The sequence below is a fragment of the Phyllostomus discolor genome, chromosome 1 (genome assembly GCF_004126475.2).
Source record: "Phyllostomus discolor isolate MPI-MPIP mPhyDis1 chromosome 1, mPhyDis1.pri.v3, whole genome shotgun sequence".
Taxonomy (NCBI): domain Eukaryota; kingdom Metazoa; phylum Chordata; class Mammalia; order Chiroptera; family Phyllostomidae; genus Phyllostomus; species Phyllostomus discolor.
The window spans coordinates 28,701,189-28,721,286 of NC_040903.2; the positions used below are offsets into that span (position 1 = coordinate 28,701,189).

The 20,098-nt window shown below is 37.5% G+C and overlaps 1 protein-coding gene across 1 annotated transcript in view; it reads right to left on the reverse strand.

The window, feature by feature from the left end:
• Positions 1 to 4,730: 4,730 nt before the first annotated feature.
• Positions 4,731 to 20,098, reverse strand: part of LOC114493439 (cytochrome c oxidase subunit 7B2, mitochondrial) — a 62,529-nt gene continuing 47,161 nt past the window's right edge. The window contains 3 exon segments of the mRNA XM_028508317.2: positions 4,731 to 4,876; positions 4,879 to 4,944; positions 4,947 to 5,135. Of these exon segments, the coding sequence (XP_028364118.1) occupies positions 4,833 to 4,876; positions 4,879 to 4,944; positions 4,947 to 5,076 (240 nt within the window). The 5' untranslated portion in view covers positions 5,077 to 5,135 and the 3' untranslated portion in view covers positions 4,731 to 4,832.

The window sequence follows — 20,098 nt, forward strand, 5'->3', positions numbered from 1 at the left end:
ACAGCAGCAGACCAAAAGCCTAGCAATGTGGATTGTTTCTACTTAATTTTTAAGTGACTTCCATGTCACTTAACCAAATCCATGATAATCTTGGGTAAACATCTATTCTATATAATATATGACCAGCCCATGGACTCCACAGAATTATTATAAGCTTCACATGAGAAAAATATTCAATCCTTTATTAAGTTAAAGCACACAGAATAAAAAACTTTAATTATTCATTATTCACTTACTATTTATACATATTCACAGTCCAGTAGGAAAATGTAGCTCTAGTACTTCAGTTTTTCCAAAAAAAGAGTAATATGTATCAAAATGAACTACTTCTCTTCTGACAGTAAGGTAATGTATACACTAATTGCCAGCTAATATTTCCCTTATAATAATAATATATAATTTTCCAAGAAGTGTGTATTCAAAGTTAATTTTAGGACACACAGAGAACAACAAAATACCTTGTATCTGATGTTTTTCATATGATCATGATCAAAATATAACACCTAGTGAGAAATTTAGAAATAGTAAAAGATTCAATATTTAAATTTATCATAAGAAAGCAGTGGCCATAAATTTTAATAACAGTTTTAAGCATATATGTGTATACATATATTCCCTAAAATAAATTATGCTATTAAAAATGTGTATGTGAGTGTATAGCTATTCTTTATCTGTATAGATTATGTATTACATACACACATACACATTCTGTCTCTCCAAACATGCACACACACTTAGATATACATACATAAACTTAAATAGGTAGACTTTGATCTTCATTTCAAATCAGAAAATTTAGAGGGAAGGTAAGAAAGAAAGAAACTGCTCTTTTAAATACTCACACATACCACATGCATCCCCTATCCCTACTTCGTCACTGATATGCTCTCTTGATGATGTTTTCCCTGCTGTGGTTTCACAATAACCTTTAATGGCTTCCTATCCTCTCTAGCTTCAGCTTGAACCCTTCTCCAGAAAGTCCAACCTTTGTGCCTGAAGAAAGACTAAACACAGTCTGGCTTGGGAGTAAAGTTAACAGGTTCTAAAGTGTGACTCTTGGCTCCACTGTTCACAAGTCGTATGTTGGGAAAAGTTGCATATCACTTTAAACTTACGGTTTATTGGTATGTAAACCTATAGCCCCACAGAAAGTTTCCTATTAACAGGTGACTGTGGAAGACAGAAATCAGATCTGTGTCTACAAAACATGCTGACCATAGCTGAAAGTGAGCAGTTTCAAAAACAACTTAATTCCAGGTTGACCCTGAAGAAGAGGGGAAATCTGCCTGGTGGGCAGTAGGTTGAATAGTGTATGTAGTTGCTCATTTGCTTGGAAGAAGAAATGTCCAGAGGTACAATTCTATACCACATAATAAATAGCTGCTAAAGGCTTGGCAGGTTGTTCAAGGAATGAGGAGAAATGCTATTGGAAAATTGGTGACAAGGAGTCTAGAAAAAAAGAGACTCCTCTAAATGAACACAGAGTGAAAAGATATTCATGTATCATCTAAATATTCACCAAAAGGATACTGAGCAGAGGAGTACCGATCATCACGTGCACAAGATAATGTATTCTTATGGCTATCACTTTATATCTCAGCACTGAGCTTCACAATTGCTCAGAGATAAAATGCTCTGGACAGCAGGAATGGAGGTTATGTGGGCTCAACAAGGTAGATTTGCACTCATAAAGAATAGTCTGCCTACATCACTGTTGAGTGCCCATTCTACCAAATGGACACACCAATCCTGTACCTCCACTTGCAGCATTCCTTGGGGGAGGGAAAGGAAGCAGGTAGGCATCAGTACCAGGTTGATTTCACTGGACCATTTCCATCATGGGAAAGGTGTCACTTTGGTCTCATTCGAATATACAGTTACTAACAATGTAAATTTATCTTCTCTCCCTGTGAATTTTCTGTGAATATCATCATCACAAATTTGCAAAATGACTTAACACCATGGCGTACAACAGAGCAGATTCTGACCAAGAGACTTATTTTGCAGCAGTTAAATGGCTCATGTTTATTATGAGCATTAATGGGCTCTTGTTTATGGGAGTCACTGACTTCACCATGCTTCCCATCACTGATTGAGTGGTAGAATGACCTTCTGAAATATTAGTTGCAGCAATGGCTGGATAGCATCACCTTGCAAGGCAGAGGCAGTGTCTTCTAAGATGCTGGACATGCTCTAAATAACCAACAAATATATGGTGCTATTTTTCCCCAAGCCAGATTTATAGGACTCAGATTCAGTGTGGCTGCTCCACAATTACCCCTAGTGATCCACTACAGAAATATTTCACTTTCTGTTCCCATGACTTTGGGCTTTGCTGCTGTGCAAGTCTTAGGAAGCACAGCAATGCTTCCATTTAAGTTGAGAGTGCCACCTTTCCATGGGAAAGGGACTTCGTGTGCTCTCTGGGAGATAAAATCAGTGAGCTGTTTTATAAGGAAAAGTTGCATCATGTTAGGTGAAAGCATGTTTTTGCTATTGTCTTCATTTGAAATATAAGTATGATTAGAAAAAATATATACATTGATGTCAGTTTACATTGACAAGAGGTAGATTACTGTGGCTTCTAAGTGTCAACTTAGTTAAGCATTAGGTCTAATTCCAGTAATTGATCTGTATTCGATAATGCTCATACCATAGTAAACCCTAATATAATTAGTATGCAGAATACATAAAAAGCTTATACAAATAAGCAAGAAAAACAACTGAATAGAAAAATGGAAAAGAAACAAAAAAGTCACATAAAATAAAAAAAAATAAACCTAACAGAGGATGTTCAACCTCTTCAGTGATCGGGAACTACAAATCAAAGCATAAAGCAAATAAAGCTACTATTGCACAGTCATAAAAGTAGCAATTATTAAAATGATGAAAATTCTAAGACTGAGCTTGGATGTATAGCAAGAGTAAATTGTACACATTGCTTGTGAGAATGTAAACTATTTTAACCACTATAACTAGCAATACTTACAAAACTACATATGGGTATTCCTTAAGACCTGCAAATTCTATTCTCAGGAAGAACCCTAAAAAATTTTCACATAGTAAAGTGGGTAAGAACATGTAATGTTCTAGAGAATAATGATAGGAATATGTAATACATATGAGATCGAGGAACAACACAATTACCATGAAGTTAGTCATTTAGGCAAGCAGTTGGTCTTCACAGTCAACTGTGACTGGCAGCCTATAAAATAATCCCCAATGGTCCTTGCTTTCAGGTAATCAAACCCTTGTATAAAATCCTCCCCTTTTGTATGGCCTTGGTTTAATAGCTCATTTCTAGTGGAAAAAGAAAAATTCACTTCAAGTGGTGGAGATGATGAAATGTCAATTGAAAGATTAGGCTATAAAGACTATGACTTCTTGCTTTGGTACCCACTCTCCCTTTGAGGAGTGCCAGCTGGTACATTGTGAGCTCCCCTATGAAAAGACCCACATAACAAGGAACGGGTATTTCCAGCCCAATATCCAGTGAGGTCCTGAGGCCCGTCAATAGCCAGCTAGAGAGTTTGGATGTGGACCCTCCATGGGCTGTGTCTTGAGATGTTACAGGCCTGTCTGACACACGGATTGCGGAAGTGGGAGATCCTGTGCCAGAGACATCCAGCGAAGTCATCCTCAGATTCTTGACAAACAGAAACTGTGAACTAATGCTTATCGTTTTAAGCCAGAGTTTGGGGTGATTTGTAAGATAGCAATAGGTAACTAACTAATATGACCCCTTATAATCATTGCAACCTATGGTGGTAAACAAGTTCATCATTTTCACCCTAAGAGAAACTCAGAGTTATTTAAAGGTACCCATTAATTCAACCAATAATTACTGAAAGCCTAATCTCTCAGGCTCTGTCTGCTATAGGGATGAAGTCATAAAAAAAGACATCCTCAGTCTATGCTTTATGGAGTTTTGGACACAGGCAATAAACAATAAAATATATTGTGTGCCAGATGATGATACTTTCTACAGAGATAAAGCAAGTTACCAGGATAAACAAAGCCCAGCCTAAGCAGGGGCTGCAATTTTAAAAGAGTAGCCAAGCTTTCTCTAAAAAGATGATATATGAACAAGACCCTGAGAAGTGTGATAGAGTGTGAGTACTTCTGGAGGAAGTGCATTCCAATCAGAAGGAAAAGCAAAGTGGAAAAGTCTTGATGCAGGAGTTGAACTGACCAGCGCAGAATTTAAAGGGCCTTGTTGTACCTTTTGAAGGATGTTACCTGTAACTCTGCAGTGAAAACAAAGTGGGTTTAGAAAAACAGGAGTAATATCACTACGCTAGTATTTAATGATCATTCTGGTTACTGTGTTGCTATGCTTAGAAAGACTGTGTGTGGCAGGGTAGATGAGGCAGGTGTAGGGGGACATTAAGTATAGAAGCAAGGAGACCAGCTAGAAGAGTTTTTATACTAATCCCAGTGAGAGATGGTGGTTCAGACCAGGAAGAAAAAGATTAAAGATGTGAATAATTGTCAGATCATGAATATGTTTTAAGGAAGATTCAATAGAACCACCAGATGATTAATTAATAAAGTACATGTGTGTACATCTACTGAAGGATACCTAGTATAAATCATTAAACCAGCAGAACACATGCTATATTAATTCTATTTTCACATATCTGTTACTCATAATTTTCTGTGATTTATACCCACTCTTTAAAGCATTTCCAGACATTATAATGAGCACTTTCAATGAGTTTTAAAAGTTTCAAATGTATTTTAATTTTTAAATTATGTCATAGTTACATGAGCAGTGGAGTGCTTAAATGACAGATTGATTTTGAAACAATTCGTATTACAAACAGTGATGGTTACTGATCCTTCCACTCTTGGGGGGTAACTCTGCCAAAGGGAACAGGTTCCATTCTATTCCAATCTGTGTGTTTGGTAAAAACCATGCAACAGCACAGAAAGTGGTTCCACGACTAGTATAGTATTACCATATTGGTCATGAAAATCTGGGGAGTGGTTTCCATGGCTGTGTTTTGCCCTAATTTGCTGAATGCTTTGATTCTTGAGACTTCTTAGTATATTTCTAGTCAACGGCAACATCATGAAGGTGTGACAAGATTGCAGTTGATTGCAGATACTGGTCAATTTCCTTGTAGAGAGACCTGAAAAGACAAAGGATGAGCAATGAAATCTGATCTGCATTCTTTTCCTCCCTCCTTGAACATTTGTCCCACACTACCTCTCCAAGAGTGGCCAGCATCTGAGTTTTGATATCATGATGTCTGCATTTGAGGCTCAGCTCTGCCCCTGTGTACTAGGGCAGTTATTCAACCTCTCTTCGCCTTAGTTTCTTCAGTGGCAAACTAAGACAATAATGTTTAACTCCAAGGGGTGTAGTGAGGATTATATGTGATAATCCACAACAAAATAACCACAAAGCATGCACATAATACGTGTTAGCTTTTCTATTCTTTGCAAATAGCCAATGGCTTGCTCCAGAGAGAAACTCCAGCATGGCTGATAAAGTGGCTAACATCCCCAACTTGTCCCACTAGTCCAATGGTATGCCTATGTCTCAATAAATCCTAACTTCAGTCAGAATTACAAAGCATTCACAGATTGTCATACTCTGCCTCCTTTCCTCCTCCTTTTCTCCCTTCCTACTAATCCCTTTCTTCTATTCCTTCCTTCTGTACCTAAAATTTTTCTTGCCCTGCACCTACCCACAAGTAAGATTCTACCTGTCCCTTAAATCCCTGTCTAAAGTCATGGCTTCTATGAATTTTTCTCCAAAACTTCTTTAGGCTAGATAAGCCTCCTCTTTTCTAGACTACTACTCTTCTTAAAATCCTCTCTTCTTACACAGAATGATACACTGCATTATTATATTATTATTATTATTATTATTATTTAATCCTCACCCTAGGATATGCTTATTGTTTTTAAAGAAAAAGGAAGGGGGCAGGGAGAGAGAGGAACACAGATGTGAGAGAGGAGAGGGGTGGGCTGCCTCCTGTACACACTGCAACCAGGGATCAGACTACAACCTTTCCGTGTGCAGGACAATGCTCCAACCAACTGAGCCGCCCTGGCAGGGCTTCATTATTTTTTAAAATGTTTATTTTGTAGAGCAGTTTGGGTTCTCAGCATAACTGAATGGAAAGTACAGAGAGTCCCCATGTACACCCTGACTTCACATATGCATAGCTTTACCCTCCTGTACCAGAGGAGTGCATTTGTTATGATCAATGAACTACATAGCAGTCCTTGAACAGGTATGTCTTTTGCAAATATGTTCTCCCAGCCTGTGGCTTGCCTTGTCATTCTTTTAGGAATTATCTTTATATTCTCCTCCAGTAGACTGTAAGGTCTTCCAGAGCAAGGGATCTAAGTTTGCATGAGCAGTCATAGACACGAAGCATGGAAACAACTTTTCTGAATCAATGAGAAATATAAATAAATTTGGTATCTTCATGAAAAGTTAAACACTGAGAACCAGTTAAAAGCTGCAAAGTCAATGTACATGTTATAATAGCCCTAGTAATTTTATTTGTAAATAGTTATATCTGTTTAAAGATTCATATAGAGAGAGAGATCTAGAAGCAAAAAACGAATGGAGAAGATCTGTCAGTGTCTCTTCTTTGTGCAAGCTGTCAAAAAGTGCTCTGTCTCTAGCAATGACATATGTTAACTATAGCCCACATGCAAGCAACATAGATACAAAAGGGCCCGAGGTCAGTTCCTGTAAACTTATGACTGTTCACCACGATTTGCCAACTCAAATAATTTTACTCCCAACTTAGAAAACAAGACCCTAAGGTTCTCCTTTATTTCCCACCAGATCGTAAAATGGTACTCTTCGTGATTATGACCAACAGAGCAAAAACAGAACAAAACGAAACAAAAAACCACAAACGTATTTCTTCTGAGGTTCCAAATATTCAGAGTTTTTCCTGTTAATCACGAATCTCTCCACCAGAAGATGCCAAGGTTTTAAATTTGTACTGAATTCAGAGGGTGGGTCGAAGGCGAATTGGGTCAGTGTACAGCAGGTGCAGCCTTAACCAATACAAACACACTCGTTCCACACGTCGCTTCAGTCTTTAGGATGACACATAGCCAGAGAATGATGTGCGATAACAGGGATCTCTTCTGGGTCATTGACTCATGTCTGCTGCTTTATGACAAATTGATTTCATTATGCCTATCCTCAAAATGTTAAGTTGAAACTGATCACATCCTTTCATAGCTTAGTTCATCCTTTGGCTATTCCCATATCTGAGCATCTTTTTCTTTTCTATCTAGTCTGAATTTTCTTGTACCAATAAATGCCCATTACTTAGAATTTTCCTTTAACAATGCTTTCTGTCATTTGTAGTTGCCATTTCATTGTATAATAATCAAAATACAGGCTTTTCATTCTTTTTTTGTTTTGTTTTTCTTTGTCAGCACTAGCTACATCTGTCTCTGTTGCTTTTATACCTACCTCATACTTTTGTTTAACACACACCTATGAGCTAGGAACCCACCGGTTAGAACCCACCGGTAAAACAGTCCACATTGCTGAACTCCACATAACTTACTTCAACAATTTTTGTGTTATTAGAAAGCCCTAAGCCTATTACTGAAAGAACTGAAGCAACGGGTTATAATAGCCATACGGAAGCATGAAAAGGAGAAATTCACTAAAAAATGCAGGTAAAAAAGTATTTCCTATTGGGGGCCACCTTGCCTGGTCTCAGGAAGCTATAACCCCCTGTGACTTAGGCTGAGTGAGAGACCTCCAGACCAGGAGCCACTAAGGAGACAAAACTTATTTCTCTGGCATGAATGCTGCCTGTTCTGTGCCTGACCTCCTAAGCTTGATCAGTTAGCCAATGACGGGTAAGATTTCCCACGGAGGGAATCACCTAAGACAGGCACGATCACAAAGATGCCTCTGGGAAGAGACTCAGGGCTGTGGAAATGAAGGGGCGATGGACATCAACCCTTGCCCCCTCGGTCTCGTCAAAGCCTGAGTCCTTGTTCTTAGATGTGAGAAATCCAAGTCTCCTGGCTGCCTTTGTCTTCTCTATTAACTCAGGCCTGCAGAAATAGCAGGGGCAGTGCAGCCCAGACCAGACCCCGGCGGGACCCCGGGGTAATCAGGCCTGGGACATAGAATATGCAAGATCCTGTGAGATCTGTTTGCTGGAGGATGCTATTAAATTAGAATATGAAGGCACAAGCAGGAAACGAGATTAGCCTTTTAGGTCCTGTAGTGATAAAACTCCAAACTCTGCCCAGAATCACAGTGGGGGCTGTGTCCGCACCTTTGTAAGTCACCTACTTCTTTTGATCTTTTCTGCCAAACTGTGAATCCACAAACTAAGTCTGTATTCTCAATAAAAATCTGCTTGGGAATGGATACGGGGTGCTCCCCACTAGAGAGAGTGGCCATTCTGTCCCTATTTCCCCACAGGACCTGGTTGTCTCTGTGTATGTTTTTCTCGTGTTTCGACGAGCATCTGCAGCAGAGATAGATACTGCTGGCCGGTATCAGCCACAATTTCCTAATGTAGATGCTTTCTGATGAAAACAGACTACAAACAGATAGCAGAAGAGAGATATCTCTAAGTAATAAGAACAAAGTAAAGGTCCTCTCATGCCTGTGGTAATAAAAGAAATGTGCACTGAATAAATATAAACAGTTCAAGGAAGTGGACTAACGTATAGGGATGAAAAGGAAAGACTGATTGTGTCATCTATTTGTAGGTAATTTTGAAGCTCATTTCAGGAAAAACAACTACTACTAGACCTCAATCTAACTGTAATAAGGAAGTTTATAGATATGAAGCTTCACTGGTAACAATAATAATTTCAAATCACTAAAGGCCATAAAAGTAAAGAAGTAGAGCAGTAATACAGAAAGTAAAGCAGTAACACAGAAAGAAAAGTAGTATTTACTGAATACATGTCAGAATTTCGCACATCTGCAAAAGTGGTGTGAAATGAGAATCATGTATCTGCACTTTATATAAAAAGACAGATTACAGGACAAGACGGGGATTCAAGTCTTTTGAATCTAAATCCAGTGTACTTGTCAATTGGGTCATGTTTTCTTAAAGTATATTCAATTCTGAGTACTGGAAACAAACAAACAAAACAATAAAAAATCACCCAGTGTGGTTGCCAGAGATGGCTTTTTATTTGAAAATGGTTCGGTTCAATTTACTCTATATTTATTGAATGACTGCTATGCATCAGGGCCTGGGCTGGCTGCCACCAGTACCATGCCTGCTCTTGAGAAGCTTGATAGAATGAGGAAAGGAATGGATCCCCTTTCCTAAGGGAGAATATGGGCTAGAGATGGGCATGGCATGCCCATAGTCCACAGAGTACCAGGTACATTTCAACCTGGAGCTCCAGTAATGCTTTTAGAGGGCATGAAGCTAGGCTGGACTCTGAAGGATAATTAAGAAACAGAAAACACAAAACTGGAAGAATATACGTAGATGATGTAACACAAGCAAAAACTCAGAGAACTCGGTTTTAGAATGGGGCAGGCCATCCAGTGAGGTCACTAACACTGGTGGTTGTAGGTGTCGAAGGAGCAAATGCCCAAGGATGAGCCTGGAGGGACAAGGAAAGGACAGTGCATTAGAACTCTATATGCCTTGCCATGGCATTTGGACTCAATTCTATAGGTCAGCTTTTCTCATTTTTGAGAAAACACCACTCAAATGCAGCCTTTCCTGTGAGTTAACAATAAGAATTCTTAATTTGTTTTTACTTTAATTATATATATAAAAAAATATAATGAAATAATGTGAGACCTGGACTATGTAGCTTATTAGTTTCTAGTGCCTGTTTTTATTTTTGTCCTGCATTTTTGTTGTACTTAGTGCATAACATTCCCTTGCCCTGAGGCTGTGAGAAGAATGGAGGAAGCTTTTATATTTACATCACGTGTCCATGCCAGAGACCAAATGAAGAATTAGACCAATCAAATCATGCCACGTTCACTATATGTATGCCACTGCAGGCAGTGTTACAGTTTCAAGACAGTATGAACTGTCATATTGAGTTAATACTGCATATTTGAGTTTTCTTTGTTACACAGTTTGGTTCATTTTTCATTTGAAAATATGTTTTGGTTTCATAGTTGTATTAAACATAAATAGAATGAATTTTTTATGTTCACACATATAAGTGATTTTATAATATAATAACTTAAAATGGTAAAAGTGTTAGGAAATAATTTGTTTTCCCCTTAAAAATATACCATATGTAATCCAAGTTTGAGAAACACTCTTATAGATAAGGAGACATTATCAATCAATTAAATCAGGAAATGTCTGCAGTGGGGAAAAATATGGGAGGACAAGCACTTTACAAAGATAGTTGGTCGGTGGAGAATGGGCAGGAAGACAACAAAAGTGGCATAAAAGTTAGTAGGTCAGCTAAGTGTTTGCTTCAAATGTTCATGAAAAAGATGAGGAGGATCTGAATTAAGTACTGGCAAAAGACACGGAAAGGAGACAGAATTATAAATATTAGAAAATAAAATCAGACTGTTTAGGAAAAAGAGTTACTCTAAGTAAACTGAACATTCCATTCACTTAACCTCTGGGCTAAGATTTGGCCAAAAACTCTGTCTCAGGTTGTGTTAAAAATCAGCAGCATTGACACCATAGCTTGTAGCTACCTCCAGGGAATTAGAGGTTGGGTAAACTAAGTAGAAACTACAGCAAGTTCAAAGCAAACACCATCGAGGTCCTCCAGGATTAGGTAGGTGTAGATACTTAAGTAGAAGGGGAAGGAATCCTAAAAGTATTTACTGTATGGTTCTAAGGGGAAAAAATCAACTTCATCCAATCTAAGTATAGCTTAACACTGACCTGCTTAGCTTTGATATAAGCTGTTTACATAACTTCAGGAAGAAAAGAACAAAGTGTGTCCTACTTCTCAAATGTGCCCACATATGAGATATGCAGTATCTCGCAAGGAGGTGATGGTTAAGAAGGGATTGAGTGAATATCAGAATTTCCTGACCTGTGCACTCCTGACATTTGGTCTGGGTCATTCTTTGTCTCAGATGACTGTCCTCTGCACTGCAGGGTGTGTAGCAGCATCCCACCTCTGTGCACTGCATGCCAAGAGCACCTAACTCAGTTGTGACACCAGAAGTACATCTGCAGACATTGCCAAACATCACCTGAGAGCCAACTCATCCCTTGTTAAGAACCGCTGTTGTATACAGAACAGTGTCCCCTGTCAACTTTCCCCACAATCTTTGAAATGGCATTGTTCTATTCAATACAAAAGGTTTAAATTCTTAGAGCACACACTCTCCCATTCCCAGCCATGGGATGCATAAAAGATCCCATCAGATTTTTTTCCTAAACTAATCTCAAAAATATTTGCAGCGCAATTTAGATGAATTAATTACTTAATCTATTAGAGCATCTGCTCCCTCGTCCATAAACCAAAAAAAGTGGAATTTAGCTATTCCTAAACCTGTCTGATCCTGTGTCATCTGGAATCAAAATATAGATTCCTGGGCTTCATGTCAAACTGACAGTAACAGAAAATCCAGGGAAGTAGCCTGAGAATCTGTATTTTTAAAACAAGTTCTCAGGAAAGTCTTTTCATCGGACAAGTTTATCAAATTCTGCATCAGATATTCTCTAAGGTCCTATCTGACTCTTTAACACTCTAGACCTTTCCAAAGATAAAAGAAATATTTTAGGAAGGCCATTTATTCTTTCAGGCCACTGAAGAAGTACAGTAGTAATTGAATTCACCACCATGGTAATTTAGAAAGCAGTACCTGAGTGACCTGAAAGAGTTATATGGGTCCCTTGGGAATGTTAGTCAACAGAAACATTTGGCAACATTTAAAAGCATTAAAAGCACTACTTATATTGGTATTTGGCTGTATAATGAATGATGCACGTGGAAAGCTAAGGCTCCCATGCTTCATAGCTCAATTGTAATAAAAGCATTTCCACCTGCTTTTATTTCTACTCTTCTTTTTACAGCTTCTGAATATCGACACAAAATAGAAACAAGAAAAAGGCAATCTTCTTGAAATGAAAAGGCACAAACCTGCAGTGTCTTCCATCCATTTATGTATTTCTCAGAAGACTAGGCTGCTCAAGAAGGGATTAAGTGTACACAGTGCAAAGTGGCTCACATCAGGACTACTTAAGCCTTCAGCCTTTTCATATCGGGAAATATGGGAACCCTGCAAGAAGCAGTGCTGCTGGTGGAAATGCCGAACAATGGTTCTATTTCATATGTAATGGCTTCATCTCCTGAGTCACTAAATTGATGGATGGTGCAGCCATTTGCTTAAGGCTGTGTATTATGTCACTTTATTAAGCCTAGAAAGTTGCATAAATGGATGCTATCTGAACTAATAAAAAGGCAGATCACAGTGGTGAATTGTAATGCCAGGAGGGAGAAATAACAGAATGAACACCTTGTGAGTTGTCCTCAAACGGCAAATGTTGCCTGAAAAATGATGGGACAGAAGTATGTCCTCTCCCTCACATTTTTCCCAGAAAGTTTAAATGAACAGGCAGTTTCTATCTTGTGTAGAATGCTGACAGTGTTCAATAATCCCCATCCTGGGAATAATCACAACACTCATTCAGGCAGTTTCTTATATGAACCTTATCACATTAATGTGGTTCACTCATTAAGTACCCATTATATTTTCTTTAGTCACAAAGTGCTTTCAGCTGTGTCATTTTCTCCCTCTATAGGCTTTTCTTCCTGTCACATTACAAGTCAGTGGCATTACTGTGCAATAATTCTTAGTTTGTTTTCTATTAAACTTTAGCAGGCCCAGCAAATTTCTTCACAAGAGTAACCACAACAGCCCTCTTTCTAAAAATTAACACATTGCCTGAAATAACAGGGTCACCAATTCCCAACGTTTGAAATGGATGGGAATGTAAAAATAATATGGACATCTGCTCTGAGGAAATTGGCTACATTCAATGGCACAGGATTGATGCACAGTCAGGTCCCGCTAGAAGGGTGAATCCAGCAAGTCAAAATATCTGGATAAATGCACATTTTCTACAACCTAATTTTGGAAAAGAATGAGATCATGGATATGATAAATTCTAGAATCTTTAAAAATTTTATCAAAAAAATGATATGGAGTCATTAAAAGACATTAGGAATGTGAGTTACATGGTCCAATTCGCAATTTAGACATTACTCCGGTATGAGTGTGGGGAATGTTTTGCAGGGCAATGCTGGAAACGCTCCACTGAGAAACAATAAGGACTTGCACTTGAACAGTTCATCCAGTAAGGTCTTAAAATGAGCCAGTCCTTAATTTCTTCAGTCACCGTATTTCTGCATCCAATCCTCAGCTTCACAGACAAACCACGTTGCTCTTGTGTGGGCGTCGAATGGTAACAGCCTCTGAGAATCCACCTCATGCCAATGGAACTCTCAGAACCTCATATATTAACTAAAATGTCGGAATTCAGTTTATTAATTTAAAAAGGATATTCCATTCCAGTGACTGAAATACATAATCCATCTGTTAGCTTTACTAGCTTCACATCATTCCAATCATAACATCGCCTTATATCAGTACTTCCCCAAAGATGTTCTACCTCACTAGCTCTGTTTGATGTTAATGGGTGTTACTTAAAAAAGAAGGGGGCTTCAATTTCATCCAAATTTGAGAAATATACAGGTAACAAAGTGAAATTTTTCCTTTAATAAGCTATTTTCCATGCCTCTTTGTGTACACAGTGACTGTCTGAGAAGGATGGCATGTCCTGCCTTCCAAACTTAGCTCAACATGCCTTACTTCCCCCCAACCCGAGGACATATGTCTGAATTAGTGTTTTCCAGAACACACTTTGGGGAATTCCAAAGGGTGTCTCTGTTCTCAATGCTGTAACATCACTGTACTCATTTCCAGTGGCTTAATAGTTCCAGGAGGTATTTCACAAACTAATCGTGTCCTTGTGGGGACATTTAACGTATGACTCAAGGAGTACAGAGTGGTAACAACACTCACAGGAGAAATTAACTCTGGCCTTCATTATGAGATTCTAATTTCTGCAGTCTTAATATTTGTGCAGATATTTCTCCCCTCTCCGCATCTACCTTTACTCATTAAACACTCTATGAATAGAAAGATTGCATGTTTCTTCAGTGGTCATTACATTTGAATAGATGACCTCTAATTGCATAATTTGAAACTTTCATTTAAATCTTGAATTGAAAATGTACAACCAATTTCTGCCTTTCATCTTAGTATGTCACTGGTAGATTTATGTATCAGTGTTTAAAATTAAAATGCTTAACTTCTAGATATCAAAGACATGTTAATTCTGAAAGACACATGTAATATAAAATATTTCCATTTTTCATGAAAACTGTTTGCTATTTCTAACCAGAAATCAGGCTAGTAATGGTCTATTCCCGAGTTACTACTGCTCAGATTCCAAATTCAGATGAAATATTTAGTGCTGCAAAATAATTCTTTTCTCCTTGTTTCTGAAGTCTACAGATTTTTCATTTCCAACTTGGACTATCTCTCTCCTCCTAAGCTCTGCTCAAAATATAGCTGTAAATAAAACCTTTACGAGTAAGTCTTTTGTTGTTGTCATCACCTGGGCAACTTATGGAGCATTTCCAGAGAAATTCCATTTGATGAGAACAATTTAGAGCCCTGAAGTAGTAACCGTAATAGCTCTGCAAGTTGTTTTACCAAGCCAGTTCTGTGTTTCAGTGTAATTGTTTTTCTTTTCACTTTCATAACTTGTAGAAACTTTTAAAAAACTTTTAACAAGATGTTGGTGTTTTACCTTTTTTTTCCTTCCAATTTAGAATCATTATCTGGAAGTGAGAAAGACTTTTGCCAGAGGGTCTGACTTTGGTAAACTACTTTTTTTTTCTTTGTAGGTACCGCAGAAGAAAAAGAGGCAGCATGCACTTTGCCAAACCTTGGAGCAGAGTGCCTACTTTAGTGAACGGATTATCTCATGTTAGTTTTTAGGTTCCTGAGGGAAGGATGCTAAAGAAGAAAGCAAGCCTGAGAAAGGTTACCCATCTAAACACATCTAAACAGAAATTCAGAACACAGATCCTTGTGCTGAAATCCTAAAATTGCCAATTAAAATTCTACTATCAAAGAGGTTATCTCCAGTTTCTCTTTTTTTAAATGGAGTCTAAAATTTCATAGATGAAAAGGGCATTCTTAAACTAAATTAGCATAATATAACCACTTGAATATTTCTTAATTGGAAAAGTACGATTTCTATGCAAATAGGCCAAAATTTTGATTACACATACAATTTACAGAACTTAGAACACTGCTGATGATGGAACTGTGGGCTTCTTCCTTTTTAATTCCTCACCTAGGATATGTTAATTTTAGTAAGAAAGGGGCGGGGAGAGAGAGAGAGAAACATGGATGTGAGAGAAAAACATTTTCCCATATGTGCCCCAACTGGGGATTGAACCCACATTCTAGGTGAGAATCAAACCCACAACATTTTGGTGTACAGGAAAATGCTCCAAGCAACAGATCCAACCTGGCCAAGGCACTGGCGACTTCTTTATATAGATAATGTACCTTATCACATTCATGTAATCCAAGTCATAAGATCTGAAAGAGCCAGGCATTGCTTTAAATTGCCCTTAACATTTCCAGTCATCTTTTGGTCACCATTCACTTATGACTTGATATTATAAACATGATGAGCAAGAACATGGGTAGAAACAGAAAGATGGAGAGAAGATAGTAAGTATGTAGATCCCACTACTCCTTTCTTAAATTCGCATTCTAATTGAGGGAGAGGTGAAGAACCAAACATATATATACATATATATGCATTCTTCTAAGGCAAGTCAGTTATAAAAGAGGCACAGAGATCTATATTTAGAAAGAGGTGAGAGACCTGAATCCTTTCCTTTGCTCTAGAATCAGGAAAATAATTGAGAATAGAAGATGGCTAGCTTCCTAAGAGCAGCAGGATGCTCTTCCCAGGAGAAGGAGGAATGCATAGTGAATGGGGAAAAAAAGATGTCCATTATACTGAAAGAAAAATTCTATCTAATTTAAGGTCCACTGGGAGTGAAGAAAACAAAGATTTATTCATTAAATGATAGGGACCAGTGGATTAGATTCTCTCTAGTTATTTCCATCTCCAATGTTTTGTTTCTATATTAACAGTTTCCAATAAATGTGTTTCACTGGCCCAGAGAAGTCAGTGCAAGGAGCAACCAGTATTGTGTGAGGATGGGCCAATGTGTATTCTTCTTTCTGCTACTTATTGAAAGGCTAAAGCAGTAAGTTACCCTTTCAAGCTTTTTGAATAATGAAGACTCTCTAGGAAACCCTAAATACCACTGCAGCTATTTTGTTGTTTAAACATGATTCAATTAAACTCCTATTATGTGACTGCATTCTGCTAAAAATGCTAGTTTTCTATCCAGAAATGCTCAGTTAGCAGGAGAGATAGACAGATAATCATAAGGTTTCAGTGTGAAAAATGTTATAAAATATATGATATCAGGATGCCACATGTCCAAAGATAAGAGGCACCTTTCCCACCCAAAGAGCTTTTGAGAGCTTCCTTGGAGCAATGAGTGAATAAGCTAAGTTCTTAATCAGGCATAACCAGATAAAAAGAAGTGGGAGTGGAAAGGTTTATGAAGGGCTTTTCTGTAACTACCAAGGCTGAAATTTAGTTTTTCAAACACTTAATCTTTGAAGATGACCTTCAGGTTCGATCATGTATAAATCAAGAGACTCTAGTGGCACATTCGTAACAACAGCACATGTAATGGTGGCATGTAAGCATCACGCTGAAATAAAGCTCCTTCTGGCTTTTTGCCAATTCTATAATACATTTTCATTATTCTTGAACATAATATTGTAGTCATAAAAATCTCTTTTTAATGTTACTAAGAATAATAGCAGATAACCCACATACTTGTTTGAGAGCAAATGTACCCAATTTTTACGACTCAATAGGCACAAAATAATCAGAGTTAAGATAGTTAGAATTTAATTGTTTTTAGAATTAATAATATATAAAGTGAAGCCATTTCCCACATTCACTTCAGAATTCATAATGTTGCAGTATCACCTATAACTCTGTAATTTACATTAAAGAACCAGAGAGAATAACTAAGAAAATCTTGGAATTAATTCTGGGAAAATAAATAGTAGCCATGCTTCAGCAGGAACTTATCGTATAAACTGAAAACTGTGTACCTTTTTACCAACAGCTCCCTCTCCCCGCATCTCCTGCCCCTGGCAAAAACCAATCTACTCTTTATTTCTATGAGTTCAGGGTTTTTAAATTTTATTCCACATAAAAACAAGATCATGAGGATTTATCTTTCTCTGTCTGACTTTTCACACTTAGCAGAATGCCCTCCAGATTCTTCCATGTTGTCCCAAGTGGCAGGATTTATTTTCTTTGCTGTGGCTGAATAATCTACCGATGAACAGATATACACCACATTGTCTTTACGGATTAATTTGCCAACTGACACAAATTATTTCCACGTCTTGACTATTGTAAACAAATCAAGAGAAGTGGGTGGTTGGCATGCCCTTGGAGAGAGTCTCCCGGTCTTTCTCAATTAGCCATCATCTCAGTCATATTTTGGCAGGTGATGGATGAGAGTGAATTTATGTCTCTGCATCATGGTAAGTGCCAAAGTGTTCAGATAATCTCTATGTATTTTTTACTGATGAAAGTTTTATATATTTTTATCCCCATAAGTGCAGGTAGTAAAGCTGATATTACCTGGAGAAAAGAATAAAGAGACATTTTACCTCAGCAAAAAAAATAAATTGGAATAACAGCTGTATATAAATCCAAATGTGTTTCCTTGAGTCTTTCTGATTAAGATTTCTATTTATAATAATGTGGCAGGATCCATGTGAAAGTGTGTGTGTGTATGTATGTGTGTATACATATAAATGAAAGTGTGTATATATATATTTATATTTTTTTCTCAAAGCAGAGGTTTAGTGACAGAGGAACCCAAATAACCATAGTTCAGACAGCATTTATTCTGAGGTCTCTTCCCCAAAAGATGATTTTGAACTTCAGTGTTCATGGTTTCATGTTGTGTGAAGATAGCAACCAAAGCCCAACACTCTCCAAGCAGGAAATTTATCTTCTTACATCAGAGATGCCAAAGGGTTGTCTTCAGGGAAAGGGTGGATCAGAAATAACCCATTTTGCAGAAAACAGCAAAAAAAAAACCCAAAAAACAAAAAACAAAAAAACAACTCCTTCAAAACTTGAAAGTATCTAGAGGACACTGGTTAAAAATAATTACTATTTTGAATCACAAGCTAGCCCTCCTCCAAGTTTACAACCCACTTCATGCTGTCTTGATAGTCTGAAAACCTTCAAATTGAGAATATAATCTAAAGATCCCAGAGCCATAGAAGAATAAACTTTTATCTCAAATCTCAGTGGATCTCACAATTAAAAGTCTAAGGGAAATGCAAAGCTCATGGACAAAAGTACCAAACGCAAAGGAAACAGGTCACCACCAGCAAGAACCAAATGAAGTAACAGAAGAAACTCAATCCTAAATACTTCACATAATGGAATTATCACAGACTGTCTCCAAATTAAACATATTTGTCACATTTAAAGGCTACTTAAAAGCCTTAATATATACCCTGTTAAGTAGAAACTGTAAAGAATGACTAGGAAGGTTTGAAAAGAAACCCATCTGACAGGTGTGAGATGATACCTCAGAGTGGTTTTAATTTGCATTTCTCTAATGATTAATGACATTGAGCATATTTTCATATGTCTATTGGTCATCTGTATGTCCTCTTTGGTGAATGTTTATTCAGGCCCTTTGCCCTATTTTTAATTTTTTTCTTTTTTTTTTGGTGTTGAGTTTTGTAAGTTTTGTATAAATTTTGGATATTAACCCATTATCAGGGGTTATGTTCTCCCATTCTATGGATTGTCTTTTTATTTTGTTGATGTTTTCCTTTGCTGTGCAAAAACTTATTAGTGTGATATAGTCCCATTTGCTTATCTGTTTTTTTGACAAAATATTGCTATGAGCAATGTGTTGCACTGTTGGTGGGAACGCAGATTAGTACAGCCACTGTGGAAAGCAGTATGGAGATACTTCAAAAAATTAAAAATGGATCTGCCTTTTGACCTAGCAATTCCACTTCTGGGAATATAGCTGAAGGAACCCCAAAAGGTAACTTGAAAGAACATTAAGCACCTTTATGTTCACTGCAGTGTTATCTACCAGTACAAGTTGTGGAAGCAGCCCAAGTGTCCATCAGCAAATGAGTGGATAAAACAACTATGGGGCATTTACATAACAGAATACTACTTGGCCATAAAAAAGCAAAAATGTACTATTTGCAACAGTATGGACAGACATGGAGAACATTATGCTAAGTGAATCAAGCCAGTAAGGGAAAGACAAATACCATATGATTACATGTATATGTGTAATCTCAGGAACAAACTGACTAACAAGGAAAACAAAGACAGACTCATAGAGAGCAGGATGACACTAAGGTGGAGAGGGGAGGTTGGGGAGGGAAGGATTGAGCAAAAAGAAAAACGAACTCATGTGCATGGGCAACACTGTTGACTGCTGGGGGAGGGGCGTATAAGGGGACTAAATGGCAATGGAAAAAATACAAAATAATAAAATAAAATTTTATAAAAGAAAAGAAACCAAAAATAATTTCTATAAATATTAAAATTAAAAATACAGCAAATGCATTTAATGGCAGTATGTCATGACTAAAGAGTTAGTGAAAAGCAGGGTAACTAAGAAGAAATTCTTCAAAATTCAGTAGAGAGAAACAAAGAAAAATTATGGAAAAAGGGTTTTGATGTGTTCAGATGCCTAGGAGAAAATGCAGAATTACACCGGTGAGTGTAAATGGTAGCAAATTACAGTAAAATATGTCTTCCAACAGGGCCTCTTAGATATTTCTTCCTTCTTTTGATCCTTACAACCACTCTGGCTTAATTTCTCAGTCACTCAAGCAGGCTGCAAATCAAACACAGGAAAAAGTCTTGGAAGGCAGGTGTGTTACTTACAGAGCAAGCTAAGTGTTCTCTTAGCAAGGCCTCAGCTC